At 43.3% G+C, this 19,373-nt stretch overlaps 1 protein-coding gene and 1 non-coding gene across 4 annotated transcripts in view; both read left to right on the top strand.

Moving 5' to 3' along the window:
• Positions 1 to 2,313: 2,313 nt before the first annotated feature.
• The window catches only part of YLPM1 (YLP motif containing 1), an 89,199-nt gene continuing 72,139 nt past the window's right edge, over positions 2,314 to 19,373 (top strand). For 2 of the 3 annotated variants that reach the window (XM_075531986.1, XM_075531985.1), the window contains exon 1: positions 2,314 to 3,337. In XM_075531986.1, the coding sequence (XP_075388101.1) occupies positions 2,474 to 3,337 (864 nt within the window). In that variant the 5' untranslated portion in view covers positions 2,314 to 2,473. The remainder of the gene's footprint in view (positions 3,338 to 19,373) is intronic. The other variant, XM_075531988.1, reaches the window with a different exon arrangement.
• LOC142426879 (U1 spliceosomal RNA) lies at positions 17,431 to 17,594 on the top strand. Its single transcript, XR_012779766.1, has one exon. It is a non-coding gene; the product is annotated as a U1 spliceosomal RNA (small nuclear RNA).

The raw sequence follows: 19,373 nt of genomic DNA, 5'->3' as shown, positions 1-19,373 counted from the left end.
GAACTGTTATCAGGAAGGACCCATGCCTGGAGAAGGACATCATGTCTCCTAAAATAGAAGATCAGTAAAAAAAAAAAAAAAAAGGAGGCAGAGTCTTAAAGACATAGATTGACGCAGTTTTGTGATAATGGGCAAATAGAGCAGGAATTGTAAGGATGACGCAGGACTGGGCCATGTTTCATTCTGTTACCCACAGTATTGCTGTGAATCAGAACATACTCAATAGCACCTAACCACAACAGCAAGAGTCTGAAGGCCAATGTCTTCTGGAGACTGAGGTGAGGTTTTGAGTGGATGGCTACAAACTCTTCTCAGCATCATTAGGTTTCTGAAATAAAGAAAGATCCACTCAGAAGAGTGGCTTCTGAGGCTGTCTGCTGGACCAGTTAGATTCAAGGGGAAGGGGTCAGCTCACAAGGTTATGGTGGCTATTTGATAGGACCTCAAAGAATAATCTTGATAGATTTTCCCAAAAGGTCATGGGGACTTGTTAGGAAGCAGCAGAAAATTGGTTTTGGAAATATCCGTGGCATCCTTTCCAGCATCCTTGTCACGTGCAAGCCATCACCGTGTGACAAAGTGACAGACAGATGAGCGGGAGAGAGATACATTTAAAGAAATCAACTAAATCCTTATTTCAGAAAAAGAAGCTCTTTCTTCTAAAGGATATTTAGCTGTTCTCTGTTTACCTCTACCTCCTCAGAGAGGTGAACATTGACAGCTAGGGCGTAACTATTGGTCTCTCAGCGTCTGGAACAAAGAAGAGTGCAGAAAACAGAAACTTCCTGGAAACAATTCATCCAAAGGACTAGTGGATTATGGGAATCTCAGCCTTTACAACCCTGAGACCAGAAGAACTAGATCAGGTCCAGGATTAATAGGAGGGCCCGCAAAGCCTTGGAGAAAAATGTAGCATAAGACTAAAAATCACTAAAAAGACCAGCCTCACTAGTTTGTTAGAAATTTGTGGACCACCTAAGACTGTCGCCCGTAGACAGCTTTTAAGTCTAGAAGTGCACTTGCTCCCTGGATCAACTTTCATTCCAACAGTAGGCAGACCTATAAAATGATTACAAACAACAGACAGGTAAGCCCTTGCTAGAACAAACAACCCAAAGCAACCCAAAGGGCAGCATTGGCTCAGTAATAAAGCTCAGAAAGTAGGAAGGGATAAGAAACTGGATGAAAATGAATAGAGGGCTGTTACATTACAGGGATTGCAATGTGTGGAATCACAATGTGTACGGACCATGGAATGGGAAACCAATTTTCTCTGTCAACTTTCACCTAAATCATGATCAGTGTGTGTGTGCACACACACGCATGTGTAGGGGGGTAGGGATTGAATCTAGGATGCTAAAGTGGATTCAAGGTTCAATTTTTATGTGCTATACTACTGAGATACTTATTGTTTTCAGAGTCAGGTAGTGGCTTTTTGCAGAATCTGCTGTGTATCGGCTTTATTTTTCTTTTTGTCTTATTTAAAAAAAATCATTTCATTGATTGGCTTTACTTTTCAATGATTGACTCAAGCTAGAGTAGGTGTTCAGGTTCTGTACTATGTTGAGGTTTTTGGAGGATTCTATTTTAAGTTATCTTCTCCAGCCAATCTCTGTTTCTGCTACCTGTGCTTTAACGCTGCGATTTTCCCACATGGGTTTTTATGCGATGACACATTCTAAAGACGTCCATGTCTCTCCTTTCACAATACTTGCAAAAGCAAACGTTATCTTTCATACGCTTGCAGAAACTGGTGCGGCCTTGCATTCTGTCTTCAACCAAGTCTCCATCCTCTCGCAAAATTTGTTTCTGATTGGATTTTTGTGTTGTTATTGTTAGAATGGCATGACGTTGAAAATCAACTGACATTTTTACAAATATCCATTCTTCCATTTGGACAATAGTAAGCCTCTTCATTATTTCAGCTTAATGAATACCTCATGTTTGAACATTTCACAGGCTTTTAAAAAAATACCGGTTTCGCATATTGCTTATTACAGTGTTTCCTGGTTATTCTGTGCTTTTTCGGTTGTTGTTGCGATTGTTGCTATTGTGAATGGAACCTCTTTTTTTTCCCATTCAAAAATGAACCCATGGGGCGATAGGATCTCTAACCACCCCTTTTGGCTGTGAAACTCTATGGTCCCTCTGTTCTATGAGAAACTGCTACTTGCCCCTGCACTACCTAAACCTGTCGGAAGATGACAGTAGAGAGTAGCCAAGAAAAGGGCCGCTCTACCTCGCCTTTGTTCTCCTCTCGGTGGCTACTGCGCAGGCGCACTCGCTTCAGACCGGTCCCCGCCTTCTCGGTCGCGGGCCCTGCTCCGTAGCGCCGGCGCACTGGCGCGTTCCGTTTACACGCTCCGGGGCCTGTAGGCGCCGCGAGTTCCGGCTGTCGCCGCCGCCGCAGCTCCTGGAGGTCGGTTGCGACGAGTAACGGCGCCAGGACGAGCCCAGCGCCTCCTTCTCCGATATGTACCCGAATTGGGGCCGGTATGGCGGGAGCAGCCACTACCCGCCGCCGCCGGTCCCGCCGCCGCCGCCGGTGGCGCTTCCTGAGGCCTCGCCGGGGCCCGGTTACTCGAGCTCGACGGCTCCCTCCTCTTCGGGCTTCATGAGCTTCCGCGAGCAGCACCTGGCACAGCTCCAGCAGCTGCAGCAGATGCACCAGAAGCAAATGCAGTGCGTGCTCCAGCCCCACCACCTCCCGCCGCCCCCCATGCCACCCCCGCCGGTGATGCCGGGGGGCAGCTATGGGGACTGGCAGCCGCCGCCGCCACCGATGCCCCCGCCGCCAGGGCCGGCCCTCAGCTATCAGAAGCAGCAGCAGTACAAACATCAGATGCTTCATCACCAACGAGACGGGCCTCCTGCTTTGGTTCCCATGGAGCTGGATTCCCCTCCCGAATCTCCTCCTGTGCCGCCAGGATCCTATATGCCCCCCTCTCAGCCTTACATGCCTCCACCCTCGTACTACCCCCCGTCTTCGTCCCAGTCCTACCCGCCTCCCGCTCAGCCGTCTCCCTCGCAGTCCCCACCGCCCCAGTCATACCTGGCGCCCACCTCTTACTCTTCCTCCACCACCTCCACCTCCACCTCCACCTCTTCGTCCTATTTGAGCCATTCCCAGGCCTACTTGCCCTCTTCTCAGGCATCTCCTTCCCGCCCTTCCCAGGGCCATCCTAAATCCCAACCCCAAGCTCCACCACCGCCCGCCGGACCTTCTGGGAATAAGGCACCTGTTCAGCCAGAGCCTTCGGAGAGTGGACCCAAGAACAAGAGTTCTGAGAAGCAGCAAGCCACGTCTGAGCCAGATCCCTCGAAGATGACCCCACAGGTAAGAGCATCTGCTGGAGCCCAGATGTTCACCCTGAGGGCCCTAAGTGAGCTGGCCTCAGGACCTTAACAAGCGCAGTAGTCTAATTCCAGCACTCAGGTGCCTTGGCCAATTTTCCCTCAGGATGTTATCTGACCTCTGAGCTTTAAATGAGCTCAGCCGTGATTCCTCCAAGAAGGGTGTGTAGAGATGCTGGACGCCACAGAGTACTGGGCTAGCGCAAGCATTACTTGTCAATGTGGTCTATGGCTTTGCTCAACCAATAGCTTTGCTCCCCAAAGTGGAGGGGGTGGTGGTAGCAGCTGCATTTTTAAACAAAAATGTTCATTTGAGAGGCAACATCAATCAAAAGTCTCTTCAAGACTGACTCTCGAAATGTCTAACCAGTTTCAGAGTTTGTTCCTTACATGGGACTTGTGCTTGCAATAAATACAGGGGTGAGTTTGACCCCCTTTGGCTATCTCTTAGGAGCCCTAGTGGCGTCATGGACCACGTGTCGGGCGGCTAAACGTGAGGTCAGCAGTTAGAAACCACCAGCCACTCTGGAAAAAAAAAATGAGGCTTTCTGTTCCTGTACAAAGTTAACAGTCTTGGAAACCTCCCCTACCCCCAAGCAGTTCTACCCTGTCCGGTAGGGTCACCATTGAGACGTGATTACAGTGAGTTTGCTTTTGGTTTAGCTGTCTCTTCGTGGAATTGACCCTTATATCCTTTTCTTACATCACTTTAAGACATGACCATTTGTCAGCTTTTCGTTGTGTTGCCATTCACTCCGATGTGACAGCCTTAGAATTTGACCAGGGTAAAAAGTTCATGATGTGTCTTCAGTTAGCAAGAGAGCCAGTCCTCTTAAACTTGATCAAAATTGACAGGAAAGCAGTAAGAAGTGATTCTTTCCTTGAGAAGATTAAATGAATTGATAGAATTTCTGTGTGATGCTTCAAAATTACTATTGTGTTTTTGCATATAATGTACCCATGTATAGGATGCCTATGTAAATAACACATTCATTGGAAACTCAATGGGGTTGCATAGTTTGTAAAAATTCTATAAAACATCATTTATGTAAAACTGGTAATCAAGCTCAATAAAGGATTGGTGGTTGAGTGGGAACATTTTAGTGGACTTGGACTGGGACAGAAACTTAAAAATCTAGTATCCCATTTGTTTTATTTCACATATTCTGTTTCATGACATTAGTTATAGTACCTTCAATGTAACAGCATTCTTTTCCACTTCCTCCTTGGGTTCCCTGTTTCCATTGGTCCATCTTCTCAGCCCCTTCCTGTCTTCTGAGCTTTGTTTTTGCAAAAATGCTCCGGTTGGTCTCATCTGGTTGGTTTTCTACATGGACTTCTTGTGTGCCTGAAAGGTGATCCCCGGGAATGAGTTCAGTTCCAGGTTTGAAGGGTGCTTAAATATATCTTGGGAATTTACCAGTCCCAGTAAGCCTGGTCTTTTTTATGATTTTGAATTTTATTCTACCCTTTTTGCCCCATTCTGCCCAGGACTTTTCATTTTGATTCCAATCAGAGCATTTGGTAGTAGTAGCTGGGCACCATCTAGTTCTTTTGGTCTCAGGTGGAGGCTGTGGTTTGTGGGGCTCATTAGCCCTCGGGACTCATTATTTCCTTGAGTCATTGATTTTCTTCATTCTTACTTACTCTGGACAGGAAGAGACCAATAATTGTATTTTAGCAGATCACAAGCTTTAAGGCCCCAGTTGTTACCAAAGTAGCATGTAGACTATGGACGCATCATGCCAGTTGACCTACACTGTACTCCTAAACTCTCAAGTCCAGCGGCTCATCTCAAGGTGTTTTGTTATGTCTAAGAAGTTTTTATGCTCTATTATATACTTGAGTATATTTGTAGCCCATACAAATACATATGTAGAAATATTTTCTGCTAAATCTATGTATGCTCTTGGTATACTCCTATATGTCATTCTACACCCGTTCAGCCTACATATGTGTATCCACTTGTAAGTGATTGTTACTTTAGGATTGTGTTTGTAATAGTATATCGTAGTATATACTGTGGTTACTTTTAACTCTTAGATACCTCCCACAATTTTCCTTTGCCCTGGCCATGTTGTGACTAGAGGACTCAAGACTACTGAGAGAAGATTTCCCAAAGATGGAGCTGTAGTACTCTCAGTTTCAGTGGTTTGGAGGGAGAAATTGAGAGCCGGAAACAGGTTATTGTAAGGAGTCATGTTTGCCCCATCATCTGGGGAAGACAGCTGCGGTGCTGGAATAAAACAGTGGAATAAATGATTAGGACCATCCCGAAACTCAGGTCTTATTTTCTCAGTTACCTTGTCCCCCACCCCCCCCAATTCTTCAGTGCTTTTGTTAAACACTCTCCGAGTTAGTCTAAACCAATCATGACATTTGTTTGTTTGTCATTACTAGGCTATTGTTTTCTGACCTTTTGAAGAGACAAATATTTTCTGGTCTTTTTCCTTGTTTTAGATCATTCTAGTCGTGACTGTGGATCCTGATGTGGAGTGCTGTGTTTGCTTTAGTTCCTTTGTCCCCTGGCCCGTAGTGAACTTCTTTTCTTGCCTCCAGTTCTTTGGTGAGAGCCAGAAAGACGATGGTGGAGGATGTGATTAAAAGGGTCTAAGCCTTTGAAACTTCTCTGGCTTTGTCTAGAATTCACCTCGAGTTTCTCATTGCTTCCACCTTCCTTGTAAGGCACATATCTGATCAGGTCTCCCCATCTGGTTTTGTTCTGTGTTCTCGATTGTAAGTCTCTTGCAGACTTTTCCTCTTTTAGTACCTAGGACAGTGCCTCGCAGATTGTTGGCTCTCCATAAAGGTTTGTTGAATAAGATACAAGCATTGTCACTTAGGATGCCTTGATTTATTTGAGAAATGCTTCATGACTGTGACAATCTCTGGCAATTTATCCTCTTCCCATTTATTAGTCTTTCATATTTTACTTTTGGAATGTGTCGCCTTTTTATAGTTAAAGATTTTAAGTGTATATAAGAGTTGAAAAAATGGTATGATTCCTTCATAAACCTGTCATTCAGATTCAATAGTCATTAAACTTTACCATGCTTGTTTCATGTAGGCCTTTTTGTTGTTGCTGCTGAAATACTTTGAAGCAGATTCCACATCATTTTATCCGTTTTTTTCTTGAAATTTAAAAAATATTTTAAATTTATTTTAAAAATAATTTTATTGAGGGCTCTTACAGCTCTTATAACAATCCATACATCAGTTGTATCAAGCACATTTGTGCATATGTTGTCATCATCATTTCTAAAACATTTTCTCTCTACTTGAGCCCTTGGTAATAGCTGCTCTTTTTCCCCCTCCCCCACCCTCTCACCCTAGTGAACCCTTAATAATTTATAAATTATTTTAAGTTTCACATTGTGCACCATTCACTGCCTCTCCACCCACATTTCTTTTGTTTGCCTCGCTGGGGGGGGGTGCAGCAGTTGTCGGTTGTCTGTCTATCATTTGTGATCTGTTGCCACCCCCCACCTTCCCTCTACCCTCATGGTATCTTTACTCTCATGGTTAGTCCTGAGGGGTTCGTCCTGGATTCTGTGTTCTGAGCTCTTGTCTGTACCAGTGTACATGCTCTGGTCTAGCCGGATCTATAAGGTAGGACTGGGGTCGTGGTAGTGGGAGGAGAGGAAGCATTAAAGAACCAGAGCAGTGGTTCTCCACCTCCTAATGTCTCCACATTTCATACAGTTTCTCGTGCTGTGGCGACCCCAACCATCACATTATTTCCATTGCTACTTCATCACTGTCATTTTGCTGCTGTTAGGAATCTGGTGATCCCTGTGAAAGGGCCGTTCGACCCCCAAAGGAGTGGCGACCCCCAGGCTGAGAGCCGCTGCACTAGAGGAATGCTGTGTGTTTTGACAGTGCTATGCTGCGCCCGATATTCTTGGTTAGTAGTTGCCATCAAGTTGGCTTCGACTCATGGTGATCAGACATGTGCAGAGTGGAAGGACTCGGGTTTTCAAGGTAATGACGTCTGAAGCCACTTGACAGGCCTGTCACCTGGGGCATGTCTGGGTGTTTTGAACTGCCAGACTTTTGGCTCATAGTCAAGTGGTCATTGTGCCACCCAGGGAATCGTTATTTTTAATGAGTCGTGTCTTTAAAATGAAAGAAAAAAAGAAAAGGATCTTTCCTTGGGCATCATATTACAACAGCTAACTGAATTAATAGTAGTTTCTTGGTCCATGTAACGTCAGTCTTATTCAGATACTAGCAAAATTAGCAAGAGTTCTTGAGACCATTCAATAACCAGTTCATGTTAACATTTCTCAATTGACTCAATAATGTTTTCCACAGTTGACTATTGAAATTAGGATCCGAACAGGGTGCACAAAAGACTCTTAATCCAGACTGGAGTTTCTCCACCTCAGCCTGTGACTACATTTTGGGCAAGGTCATTTTCTGTTGGGCCTGGGTAGGGTGCTATCGTGAGGGTGCTATCCAATGCATTAGACATGTATAGCCGGCCCCTACCCACGAGTCGACGGTAGCAGCCAAAACTGTTCTAAAATGGTCAGATGCCCCGTGGGGTACAAAATAACCCCGGGTTGAAATAGTCCTTCCTACTCTTCCCCACCGCTCTCCCCACCCCAATGCCATTCACTTTAATGAAAAGTCTCGTGAAGTTGTCTTAGAGCATCTCCTCTTTCGTGGATTTAGCATTTGCTTGCTTCTCGTGGTGTCCTTTGACTGGTTCCTTTCCCATGTTACTTTTTTTTTGGTAAACTGGATGTTATCTCTGAAGGCTTCTTAAATTTAAGTCCAGTTTTCTTTCAGACCCCTGGTGGCTGTTGTGTAGCATTGGATTGCTAACCACAAGGTTGGCAGTTCAAACACACCAGCTTGGAGTACCAAGGGAGAACGATGAGGCTGTCTGATCCAGTACAGAAAGATTTACAGCTTCAAAATACAGTATGGGGTCACTGAGTCTGAATCGACTTGATGGCAGTGGGAATTTTCTTGACAAAGAGCTTAAGTGCTCAGCTGTTAATCAAAAAGTTGGGGCCGTTCACACCCCCCACCTGCTCTGCAGGAGACATGAGGAGACAGTCAGCTTCCATAGATAGAAATGCATGCTCTTAGGAACCCGGTGGTGGTCGGTCGGGTTGTGTCTGGGTAGAGGCTTTGAGGGCGGCATCCCTGGCTGCTCCACACGGAAGCAGTTTGTTCTCCAGCCGCCGTTGCTTTTCCTGGTTAGTGCCTGTGCTGCGCGGTCCAGAGCCTAGATGGCAGACGGTCTTGGAGAAGACTTGTCGAAGGAACAGCTGACAGGAACAGCCAGCAACCCAGATGTACTTTTCTGCTTTGCTCCTCCCTGGAAGAGAACGAGGCTTTGAATGTGCAGTAGCCAATGAGATGCCAGAGTATCACTATCACAATGGATCCTATTAGCTGCCCTGCCCACATCTTTTTTTCTCTCTGCTCATCTTCCCCTGTTCTTCATTCCTTGGGTGTGAATTTGCCCTTTCTCTGCTGGGGTCAGACACTCGCTGATTCGCCTGCTTGCAGACCTGGAGGTAGGGTAGGCTGACTGAGTCGGCACAGGCCTGGAGAGACCAGACTTTTTCTGTGTGCTCTATATTCAAAATGTGGAGAAGATGGTTGGAGATATTTGATGATGGTTTTTAAGCTCTTCAGAAGAAAGTGCTAGCGAAAAAGATACTCAAATGTCCAAGATCATTTGAGATTTCCATCTATTGTGCAACTATAGAAACATCATTTTACTGACTTGACTTTTTAACAAATCTGATTTTCAATCCTGAACATATTACAGGATTCCAACATTGAAATACTGAAATATTTTGACGTTAATATATAAATCCTTCTGTTTCAAAATAGGTATATTGAGAGAAGCTGCAAAAGGTCCTTCACATCCCATGCTTCATGTGCCCACTTGGCCCCTCCTCAACCTAGAACCATTGATACTAGATTTTTGTACTTCTGGAATTTCTTTGTGAATAAGCAAGCAAACACATACAAAAAGAAGAAGAAGAAACCCTGTCAGAAGGGACAGTTCTGTTCCAGCCTACAAGTTTTCTGTGAGGCAGAATTGACGTAGCAGCGGTGTGTTTTGTTTTCGTTTTCTATTTTTCTTTTGGCAAGTGCACTTCATAGGTGGTGCGTGCTGTGTACTCCCTGTGCATCCATCAGGAGACACCTAGTGCTCACTAGGTGACTAGACTGCTACAGTCAACATGGATCAGTAGATTTTGATGTTGGCGGTCTGGTCTCTGTACTGTGAAGCTTCCCATCTTTCTATCTTGTATCTAATATTTCATCTAGTAGTTCATCTATTACGGTATTTGCTTCAATAAATTATTTCATTAGAGGCTGAAACCTGGTCATTTTGTGCTATTTCGTCCACATTTACTCTGCAGTATTCTTCTGTACAGAAAAACTTAGGACTATTTGGTAGAAATATAGTTAGTATAGGAAAAATAGGATACACATGTATTTCCCATTTTATTTCTAATGTTCAGAATAAAGCATTGATGATTTAATGGAATATGTCTTTTTTGAAGAATGAATTTTTTGTGTGTTTAAAAAATTTACTAAATAAAGAACATCGCACTGAACTCACTGTCGTTGAGTTGATTTCAATGGGCAGAGTGGAACTGCCGCTGTGGATATCTGAGACTGTCACTCTTTACGGCAGTAGCAAGCCGTAGAGCGGCTGGTGATCTCATACTGCTGACCGTGCAGTTAGCAGCCCAACATGTAACCACTACATTACCAGGGCTCCTAGATAGAGTTCATGGTCGCCTTGCAATTTATTTTTTAACACAAAGCTCACTGTCATTGAGCCAGTTCCAACCCATAGTGACTCTCCGTAGGGTTTCCAAGACTAAATCTTTATGGGAGTAGGTAATCTCACCTAACACCCCAGGAACAGCTGATACGGTTTGAACTGCCGACCTTGTGGTTAACAATCCAGTGCTTACTCAGCAGCACCACCAAGGATCCTTTTATTTACCTACACCTCGCTTACTATGTCATTAGACAGCGCTTAGAATTGTAAGGGAAAAAAGTAATAATCTGGTCAATTTTCACCATCACAATGTCTTTTTGGTAGGAATGAATGCTGAGGTGTGAGGTCAGAGTAATACTGGCTATGATGGTGAAGATGTGGCACATTGGGTCTCCCTTGGTTCTGTGGCTTGACACATATAATGATTGTTAGTTGTGCAGTTGGTGGTTATGTTATGATCATTTTCCTCTCTTTTTACATGAAGCCTATTTTTGTATAACATCCTTGTCTTTGGAACTTAACCTTGTCAATAAGTGAAGAGTAGGTATAATTGTGATTATATTTATTCTTTTACTCTCAAAACAACTTATTTAGATAAAGTTGTTGGCTTTGATTAGAATTAGAATTCTTAGAAGTGTCATTTGCTTAATGCTCAATATTTACTAGTTGACAACCACCTACTAACTATTGTGCTATGTACTAGAGAGCACATGGCAGCTGCCTTCATTGGCTTGTTCCCATAGGGGGGGAAATGGCATTTAATAAGTAATTTGGAGAAGGACAGTTGTCATGGGATTTTATCATTTTACTACACCATTTCATACGAATTGAGCCTATTTTAACTGATGGTTATATTCATGGTTCCCTGCCTATGGTCTAGCACATAGCAGATAAAGACCAAATACCTACCTGAAGAGGTTACCTTTTAAAAGGGATATTTAAGTCAAGGCTGAAGGATGGGTAGGATTAACCAGATAGAGTTCAAAGAATAAAGTTTAGGAAGGCTAACTTTGGAAACTGAAGGGTGAGTGAGCGTGGTAGGCAAAGACTAGACTCCCACTGCCAGCCAGATTAGAGAGGACCAGTTTACCTGTAATTTAGGACTTCGTTCTTAAGCCACTGGGAAGCCTTGTGTGGCAGTTACATAATCTCCTGTCAACTTGCAAAGGGCTGGAGTCTGGCCTGTCAGGTCCTAGCCAGTAGGCTTCTCTATGGGCATGGCTTTCTGAGGATTCTGGGAACTCCAGTCTTCCTCCCTGGAGGCGGAACACACAGACTCTCTGCTTCGTATTCCTGTTGACAAGCCACATGGCGACACATTGAAGGAGCCAGAGTCCTGAAGATGCTTCCACTGCCACTGGATCCACAAGACTTTCCACCCTCTGGCTTGTGATCTTCCTGCATTCAGCATCATTTCATGGCTGCGTTGAGTCTAAAGTGGAATTTAGGAACTAGTATCAGATATATGGGCTAATATTGGACTTACAGACTTGATTTGGACAGGGCTGGGATGTTTCTTAATATACAATTGCTCTTTGATTTAAAGTTCTCTCTTACACATGAGTTGTCATTGAATTTGTTTCTCTAGTCAACCCGGATTAACAGACCTTGAAAGGGTTTTATACAGGTGACTGGCAAGTGGACATTTTTGAAAATTCACTCTCTGCCCTGTAGAGAGCAGTGGAAAGGAGCAAGGGTTCCTTTGAGAGACTGGAGAATAGTGGTTTGTGCTTGATGATAATTGAGAAGGAGATAAAAGGAAGGACTGGATAAATATGTAAATGAATGAATACAATTGGAGATTGAGTGGAAGTGGAGAAGGCGCCTTCAAGGATGATTCCTACCTAGCTCTCAGATTAACTGCTGAGTAAACAGTTGTTCCATGAACTCAAATAGGAAAACTAGGAGGAAGAAGAACAAGTTTTGGCTTGAGAGGAAAATTATTAATTAAGATCTTTAAGACAAAAGGTTTTAAGGTCTTTGAGACATACGATTGGCAGTTAGCAAGAGGTCTGGAGTCTAGAAGAGTGATCTGGGAGACATGATAGACTTTATCATCAACACTGAAATGGTATCTGAAGGTAGGAAAATAGATGAAATATCTCCCAAATGTCTGTAGATTGAGAATAGAGGTAAAAGGACAGTGAATGTGTAGCCCCTTGGCATACTAGTATGGCCAGCTGGAAAAGGCCAACTCAGTAGATGGAAAATCAGAACCACATCACGGGAGTGAAAGGAAGGCTCTTTCTGGGAGGAGTTGTGTTACACACTTGAGAAGTCAGACAAGATAAAGTCATTGTGTTGCCTTTACTGGCATGTAGATTATTGTTGAACTTGGCAGAAGCAGTTATTTTTTTCTTTAAAAATTTTTTTTGTTTTATTATTTGTAGTTATTTCTTGCAATTGTTCTTGTGCAATTTTCCTGTGATATGCATCCAGAAGATGTATTTGTCACCTGTTTCTTACTGAAGAAGTTTCAGCAAGAGCCCTTCCTGTCTTTAGGACTTTACAATCAGGAGCAACAAATATCCTTCTTAATTACCTCTGTCTACTAGTTAGCTTAACTCTAACATCCAAGACAGGAGTTTGGCCCAGGTTTCTCTCTCTACCAGTGGTTCTCAACCTTCCTAATGCCACAACCCTTTATACAGTCCTCGTGTTGTGGTGACCTCCAGCCATAAAATTATTTTTGTTACTACTTCATAACTAATTTTGCTACTGTTATGAATCAGGTGACCCCTGTAAAAGGGTCTTTCAACCTCTTAGAGGAGTCGAGACCCACAGGTTGAGAACTGCTGCTCTATACCCTAATGAGCCCATCTTTGTCAGGAAAACTTTTTTTTTTAATCATTTTATTGGTGACTCATACAATTCTTATCACTATCCATACATACACACATTGTGTCAAGTGCATAATACATTTATTGCCATTATCATTTTCAAAACATTTGCCTTCCATTTGAGTCCTTAATATCAACTGCTTGTTTTCCCCCTCCCCACTCCCCCCACCTCATGAACCCTTCATAATTCATAAATTGTTATTATTTTGTCATATGTTAAACTGTCCGACTTCTCCCCCTGCCCTCTTCTCTGCTGTCCATCCCCTAGGGAGGAGGCTATACGTAGATTCTTGTAATCAGTTCCCCCTTTCTATCCCATGTTCCCTCCAGGGATCACCACTCTCACCACTGGTCCTGGAGGAGTCACCTGTCCTGGGTTCCCTGTGTTTCCAGTTGCTATCTGTACCTATGTACATCCTCTGGTCTAGCCAGATTTGTAAGGTAGAATTGGGATCATGATAGTAGGAGGAAGGAAGTATTTAAGAACTAGAGGAAAGTTATATGTTTCTTCGTTGCTACCCTGCACCCCGACTGGCTCATCTCCCCACAACCCTTCAGTAAGGGGGTGTCCGGTTGGCTGCCGATGGGCTTTGAGTCTCCACTCTGCACTCACACATTTTCTTTTCTTTTTTAATTAACATTTTAAAAATATTTTATTAGGGGCTCATACAACTCTTATCACAATCCATACATATACACACATCAATTGTATAAAGCACATCCGTACATTCTTTGCCCTAATCATTCTCAAAGCATTTGCTCTCCACTTAAGCCCTTTGCATCAGGTCCTCTTTTTTTTTCCCCTCCCTCCCCGCTCCCCCCTCCCCACCCATTTTCAATGATACGATTTTTTGTTCCTTGATGCTTGATACCTGATCCCTTCGACAGCTCGTGGTCACACAGGCTGGTGTGTTTCTTCCATGTGCTCTTTGTTGCCTCTGAACTAGATGGGCACTTGTTTATCTTGGCAGAAGCAGTTTTTAGTAACTAGAGCCATATTGCATTTATTTTCTATTGTGATGGACAGTGAGCGAGATGGGATGGTGAGTATATACACTAAAGAGAGAGAATGAAGGTGTGAGTTAGAGGAAGAGGTGAAATACGGGAACTTTTTTTTAAAACATGGAGACTTTCTGAGGACTGTAGTTCTTGGGGTTTGGCGCTGTTGGCTAAGTGTGGAGTTAGCCACAGGTGGACAGGTCAAACTCACTAGCTGCCCTTCAGAGAATGATGATGCTTTCTGCTCCTGCAAAAACTTATAAGCCTTGGAGGGAGGCCCTCCCTAGGGTTGCTTAGAGATGGAATTAACATCAGTGAATTTATTTGATTTTTGTAATTCTTGGAGTAGAATATAAATTTCAACAGTATTGAAAATGAACATATTTGAAGTTAAAATTTTAAAATGGAAACTTAGTTTGTTTTATTAGGGCTTCCCCTGCCCCCCGACTTTGCTTTAGAATTTTGCTTTAGAACACAGACATAGAACATTTCGTATTAAGAATTTATAATCAACTTGGATAAGGAAGGTAATTTTTCAAATTAATCTTTAAAACAGTGCATATCCGCATACCTTGCCCTTTCTGTTTTCATACCAGGAAAATCATTTAAATCTAATTCAGTACTGTAAAGATAGCAAGTGCTCAGTAATAAGTATCTATTTGGTAAACAAATCATATATATTTTTGTGAAAATATCTATGACAAAAGAAGACTGAAGAAGAATCAATACATCTGAACTGTGGTGCTGGAGAAGAGTATTGAAAGTACCAGGGACTGCTCAAAGGTCAAGTACGTCTGTCTTAGAAGAAGTAAGGCCAAAGTGCGCCTTAGAGGCAAGGATGGTGAGAATTTGTCTTCCATACTTTGGACATATTGTCAGGAGAGGCCAGTCTTTGGAGAAGGATGTCATTACTTGGTAAAGTAGAAGATGAGGAAAAACGGGGGTGGGGGGTTGGAAAGCCCTTGAGTGTCTGGATTAACACAGTGACTGCTACAGTGGACTCAGGCACAGGAACATTGTGAGGATGGTGCAGGACTGTGCAGTGTGTCATTCTGTTGTGCAGAGGGTTGCTAGGGGTTGGAACAGACTCCACGGCACCTAACAACAGTGCCTACATAGGAATCCTGATGGTGCTGCTGGGTATATGTTGGACTACTAACCAGAAAATTGGCAGTTCAAACCTACTAGCCACTACAAGGGACCAAGTTGAGGCTTAGCTGCTACCACAAAGATTTACAGCTTCGCAAGTTCTGTTTTAGGTTGTGAATTGGAATTGACTAGATGGCAGTGGTTAGTTAGTGCTTACATCCTTTACTTTTGACTCACTTAACTCAATTTTGTAAATAATTTCACTTTCCCTCTCTCCCTTTTATTTTTCCATCTCTCCAGCCTCCCCATAACCATCAAAGTCCGCCACTTTTGGTGTTAAAACATTTCTCACTCTTTTGTTTTTTTCCCAGTAGTGGTCTCATACAGAATGAGACTGGCTAGCTTTGCTGAGCATAATGTTTCCAAATTAGTACATGTCTTGAGGTCTTTGACGTTCATTGTTGTTTTCAGGCACGCATAGGACATCATTATGTGTATGTACCAGAGTTTATGCATCCATTCCTCCACGATGACATTCTAGTAGTGTCCATATTTTTGCTGTGTGGGAAGCGCTGCGATAAACATAGTGTGCATGTACCTGTTGAGGTTTTATTCTTTATTTCTTTGGGGTGCATACCGAATAGAAAGATTTCTGGGTTATATAGTATTTCTATCGACATTTGCTTAAGGAAGTGCCATACAGATTTTTGTGGTGACAGCTGTTTGTGGTGGCTGTACAATTATTTTTAAATGTAACACATGCTGTGATTTTACTATACCTATGAGCCATTATTCCCTATGAGATGAAGTTGTCTGATATGGTGGGGCATTGAGAAAAATTAGCATGTAGTGTCCATTCTAAAGAAAGATGACCCAACAGAATCCAGAAATGATTGAACAAGATCATTGCTATCACATGCAAGTAAAATTTTGCTATAGCTCAGTTAACTCCTGCTGCAGCATTATGTCAGCAAAGAGCTGCCAGAAATTCAAGCCAGATTATGAAGAGGGAGGACGTGGCATGAGGAATATCACTGCTGATGTCAGATGGGTGTTGACTGACAGCAGAGAATACCAGGAAGATGCATCATATGTATTATTGGCTATGCAAAGGCATTTCCCTATGTGGATCATAACAAACTATGGATAACATTGAAAAGAATGAGAATTCCAGAATCTTCATTGTGCTTATGTGGAATCTGTACATTGATCAAGAGGCAATCATTTAAACAGAACAAGAAAATACTGTACGGCTTAAAATGAGAAAAGGTGTGCATCAGGCTTGTATCCTCTCCCCATACTTACCAGTCTCTGTACTGAGCAGCTCATCAGAGAAGCTGGACTGTATGAAGAGAGACGCGGCTTCAGGACTGGAGGAGGCTCATTAACAACCAGTGACATGCAGATGGCACGTCTTGTTTGCTGAAAGCCAAAAGGATTTGGGGCACTTGCTGATGGAGATCAAGGATTGACGCCTTTAATTCAGTGTAAAGAAAACAAAAATCCTAACTGAGACCAGTAGATGACATCATGACAAACAGAGAAAAGTTTGAAGTTTTCAAGGATTTTATTCTGCTTGAATTCACAGTCAGTGCTCTTGGAAACAGGAGTCAGGAAATCAAATGACAATTTGCATTGGGCAGATCTGCCTAAGAAGACCTCTTCAAAGTGTTGAAGAGTAAGGGTGTCAAACCGGGGTGTTCACAATTGCCTCATGCATGTGAGAGCTGGACAATGAGAATTGATGTTTTTTCATTGTTGTACTGGTGAAGAATATCGAAAAGTACCATGAGCTGCCAGAACAAACAAATCTGTCTTGGAGAAGTACAGCCGGAATGAGCCTAGAGGCAAGGATGGTGAGACTTTGTGTGACGTGCTTTGGTGATTTTATCAGGAGGGACCCATCCCTGGAGAGGGACATCATGTTTGAGGGGCACAGAAAAAGAGGACAATTGTCAAGGAGATGGATTTCTAAAGTGCTACAGGAATGGGCTCAAGCATAACAGTTGTGCTGGGCAGTGTTCTGTAGTGTGTAGAATTGGAGAGTTGGAAGTGATTTGACTCTCTAACTACAACAACAATAGGACCAAGTTCAGTAATACACCCAGGCTGGGATTTTCCTTTCTGAAACAGGGAGATAATCACTTGTCTCTTGGAGATCACTGAGGGCATTTTTGAAGGGTTCACTATTAGACATTTATAGAACTTCAGAAATACACAGAAGTCTAAGCCCTAAGCTTGAATTAGATCTGGTTGCTGCTCATTAGGTTCATACTGGAGACAGGAATATGAGGCCTTCTGTCAGTGAATCAACAAGTACTTGAGCCTCTAACAAGGTTCTTAGCCCTAGACTAGGACAAAGACAAAGATGAGAATCAGCACATACTTACCTGGGAGGGGAGACACCATGATCGCAAAGGTGGTTTTCCCAGGGCGAGGCCCACCCATTGCACTCTGGATGTGCTGACCACTGCGATTTCCCCAAATGTGGGGAACTCGACTGCATAATTTGTGGGAGTGGCAGACTGCATTCGTGCTATCCCCTGAAAAAAAAGAGAGAATAAGGTGGGTACAGATTCAAAAGGAATCTGGACACATATTTGTAGCCATTATCTTATAATTTGTGATATTTGCATTATTGTATCTTTTAGTGATGTTGTCTGTGAGAGAAGGCAGCACTCACAAATGGAACCAGGGTTCAGAGGGCACAGTCACAACTGAGAAAGCTAGATAAAAGATACGACAGCGCTGGGGCAAAGGGAGCACCAGGGGAAGGGACTTCAAAGCTCAGAACTTTATTCCAGGCAGCTTTATATAGAATGGTTGTCATGTATCCTGCATTCCCTGACAAGTTGTACACAAAAGGTTTGTTGACAATTATCTGAAGGCAAACCAGAAAAAGCAAGAATATTTCAGCCAATGTATTTATAGTCTGGATAAAGCCAGAAATAAGGAGTATAACTTGAACACCTTCAGAATGCTGTGTTTCGGCAGTTTTCTAGGGAACAGGAGAGAAAATGTCTGCTTTATCTTAGTTGAAGGCCAGACCATCCCAGTGCCTCTTCAGCTCCTTGGGTTGAGCTGTCAGATCCTTCCCAAGGGCCTTGTCTAAACTGTGGAAGGTGAAAGCCCTGCTTTACTTGAAGAGGGAAATGAGGTTCAGACTGTCCCATCAATGCACTTTGTGTTCTGCTGCAGGTTCTCTGCATTCAGAGAAGTTAGCACCAATAGCTCCACGTTCAGAGACTTTGGCACATATTCCTGTTAATTGCCCAAGGGAAGGGCTATACTTTCGTTTCCACAGCTGATAGACAGCGTGTATGAATTCCTTTCAAGGTATCCAGCCTCCAGGGTGAAGCTCCTGCACCAGGTGGCTTGTGTCAGGAGGCTCCTGCAGGGACAGTCTCCATCAGAGACCTGATGGCTCCCTCCAAGGTCCCAACACAGCAAATGGCAGTTTTAAAAATACAAGAACCATCTTGCAAGAAGAAGAAAAGCGTTCAACCCAGCCTACCTACATGGGGTCAGATTAAGTCGTTAACAAAACAAGGAGCTTATGGAGGAACTGGTGAACCGGAAACAACCGATACTCCTCAGACCCCTGAACATATATTTTTGGGCACGATGGCAGTGCTTGCTGTTTCACCTGAAGTAAGTGCAAACCGCTCCTATTGTGCTTACAATCCTCATCCACCATTACTACAAGTTGCTGAATGGCATTTGCTAGGGCCTGTGGTATTCATTAATGAGTTGTTGAACTCTATGACCGGGGGGGGGGGGGGATAGAAAAAGTAGTTTCTCCAATGAGGAAGAGGAAGGAGGTGCTTTAAATTTTACTTTAGGTTGTACCTTTTATCTATCGTAGGAATTGCAGAAGGAAGCCTCAGAGCTGAAATGCAAGTGTGGATGACTTGGCTCTCTGTTGATCGTACTGTCCATCGATTTTTCTCCTTTGTGGGAATGACTTTTGCTGAACATGAAAATGATGCTACACAACTTGGCAAGGGAGATAAGAATCTTTGTGAAGTTCTCACTTATCATAAAGTTGTACAAAGAGAATGGTGTTGGCTACACTGTCAAGGGCCACATGGGAAAATTATTGTTAACAACTCTGTCACCGTTTTTGATTGGGATCCCCATGGAGAAATTTTGACAAACTGTTCTGAGAATATAAATGCAAACCTTTGTGATTCTGTACATGGTGCTATTTGGGATCATGCCAGGCCTTCTTACTGGGTTCACACTGAAAAACTGATGGCCTGGCATGAGAGTGGGCTAGCCCCTCTTCAAATTCATCTTTTGTGTCCATTTGTTGGACCTGAGCA

Source organism: Tenrec ecaudatus, chromosome 14, assembly GCF_050624435.1.
Source record: "Tenrec ecaudatus isolate mTenEca1 chromosome 14, mTenEca1.hap1, whole genome shotgun sequence".
Taxonomy (NCBI): Eukaryota; Metazoa; Chordata; class Mammalia; order Afrosoricida; family Tenrecidae; genus Tenrec; species Tenrec ecaudatus.
Note: the sequence above shows the minus strand (reverse complement) of the source record. Positions and strands in the feature narration are given on the sequence as shown.